A 1,166-nucleotide genomic window follows, 5' to 3' on the forward strand; every position below is an offset into this window, starting at 1 on the left:
GAAAGGCGGGGACGGGATTTTGGGAATTCCGGGGCGCTGGAATCCGCCCGGTCCTGCCCGGCTCTGCCCGGCGGGGGCGGGAGCCGCTCCCGGTTTTTCCGTTCCCATCCCAATCCTCCCCCAAACCTCCTTTTCCCCTAAAAAAAAAAAAAAACCCGGAATTTTGCCTCCATCGGGAATCCCGGGCGGATTTTGGGTCAATCCCGGCTTAGGAAAACCGGGAGAACCGGCCGAGGGTTGGGCTGGGCGTTTAACCATCGCCTTTCCCTCCCCACGCAGCGCAGGATTCCCGCCGGATCTCCCCGTCCCCGGAGCCGCTCGGAGCCGCTGGAATTTTTCGGGATMATCCAAACTGAAATTCCCGGCAATTCCCCGCCGAGGGGTGGAGATGCTTCCCAAGCCGCCCTCCTSCCGCTCTCGGGATCCCGGCAAAACGCCCGGGATCGAGGGATAAACCCCGTCCCCGCCCGCGGGTGTTGGGTGATGCCGCCCGCCCCGCGGAGCTCCGCCGCCGCCGCCCCTGCCTCGCTTTCCCCGGCGGAGCTCCGAGCATGGCGGAGCACGCGGAGCTGCTGGCGGAGATGGCGGCGGTGTCGCGGCTGGGCACGGCGGAGCGGCTCCAGCACGCCCAGAAACGCCGGGCGCAGCAGCTGAAGAGGTGGGCGCAGGCCCAGAGGGAAACACCGGCGGCCAAAGGGGGAGCGGAGAGGAAGAGGAGGAGGAGGAAGAGCGGCGGCCACGGCAAACGGGTGGCGTTCCCGGCCAGCGTCCGGCTGCTGGAGGCGGCCGCGCGGCACGACGCCGATGAAGGTGGGTATGGGAATGGGACCGGGAAAAAATGGGAGAATTGGCGGGAATTGGTGGCGGGAATTCTGTGGTGGGAGTGGGAAATTGGCGAGAATTGGTGGCGGGAATTCCATGGTGGGAATGGGGAATTGGTGACGGGAATTGTGTGGTGGGAATGGGAAATTGGGGGGAATTGGTGGTGGGAATTCTGCAGTGGGCGGGGCCCGGGAATTTTGCGGGTTTTGGTGGTGGGACTCAGGAAATTGGCAGGTTTTGGTAGCGGAAATTCCATGGTGGGAATGGGAAATTGGCGGGAATTGGTGGTGGGAATTGTGCAGTGGGAATGGGAAATTGGCGGGAATTGGTGGCGGGAATTGTGC

At 63.9% G+C, this 1,166-nt stretch overlaps 1 protein-coding gene across 1 annotated transcript in view; it reads left to right on the forward strand.

Moving 5' to 3' along the window:
* Window positions 1–921, forward strand: part of LOC130587311 (protein phosphatase 1 regulatory subunit 16A-like) — a gene marked incomplete at its 3' end in the record, with an annotated part of 8,094 nt that extends 7,173 nt beyond the window's left edge. The window contains exon 2 of the mRNA XM_057388289.1: window positions 280–921. Coding sequence (XP_057244272.1) covers window positions 552–921 — 370 coding nt within the window. The remainder of the gene's footprint in view (window positions 1–279) is intronic.
* Window positions 922–1,166: the final 245 nt, after the last annotated feature.

Source organism: Malurus melanocephalus, unplaced genomic scaffold, assembly GCF_030028575.1.
Source record: "Malurus melanocephalus ecotype Western Australia unplaced genomic scaffold, MMel_1.1 scaffold_1744, whole genome shotgun sequence".
In the NCBI taxonomy this organism is placed as follows: Eukaryota; Metazoa; Chordata; class Aves; order Passeriformes; family Maluridae; genus Malurus; species Malurus melanocephalus.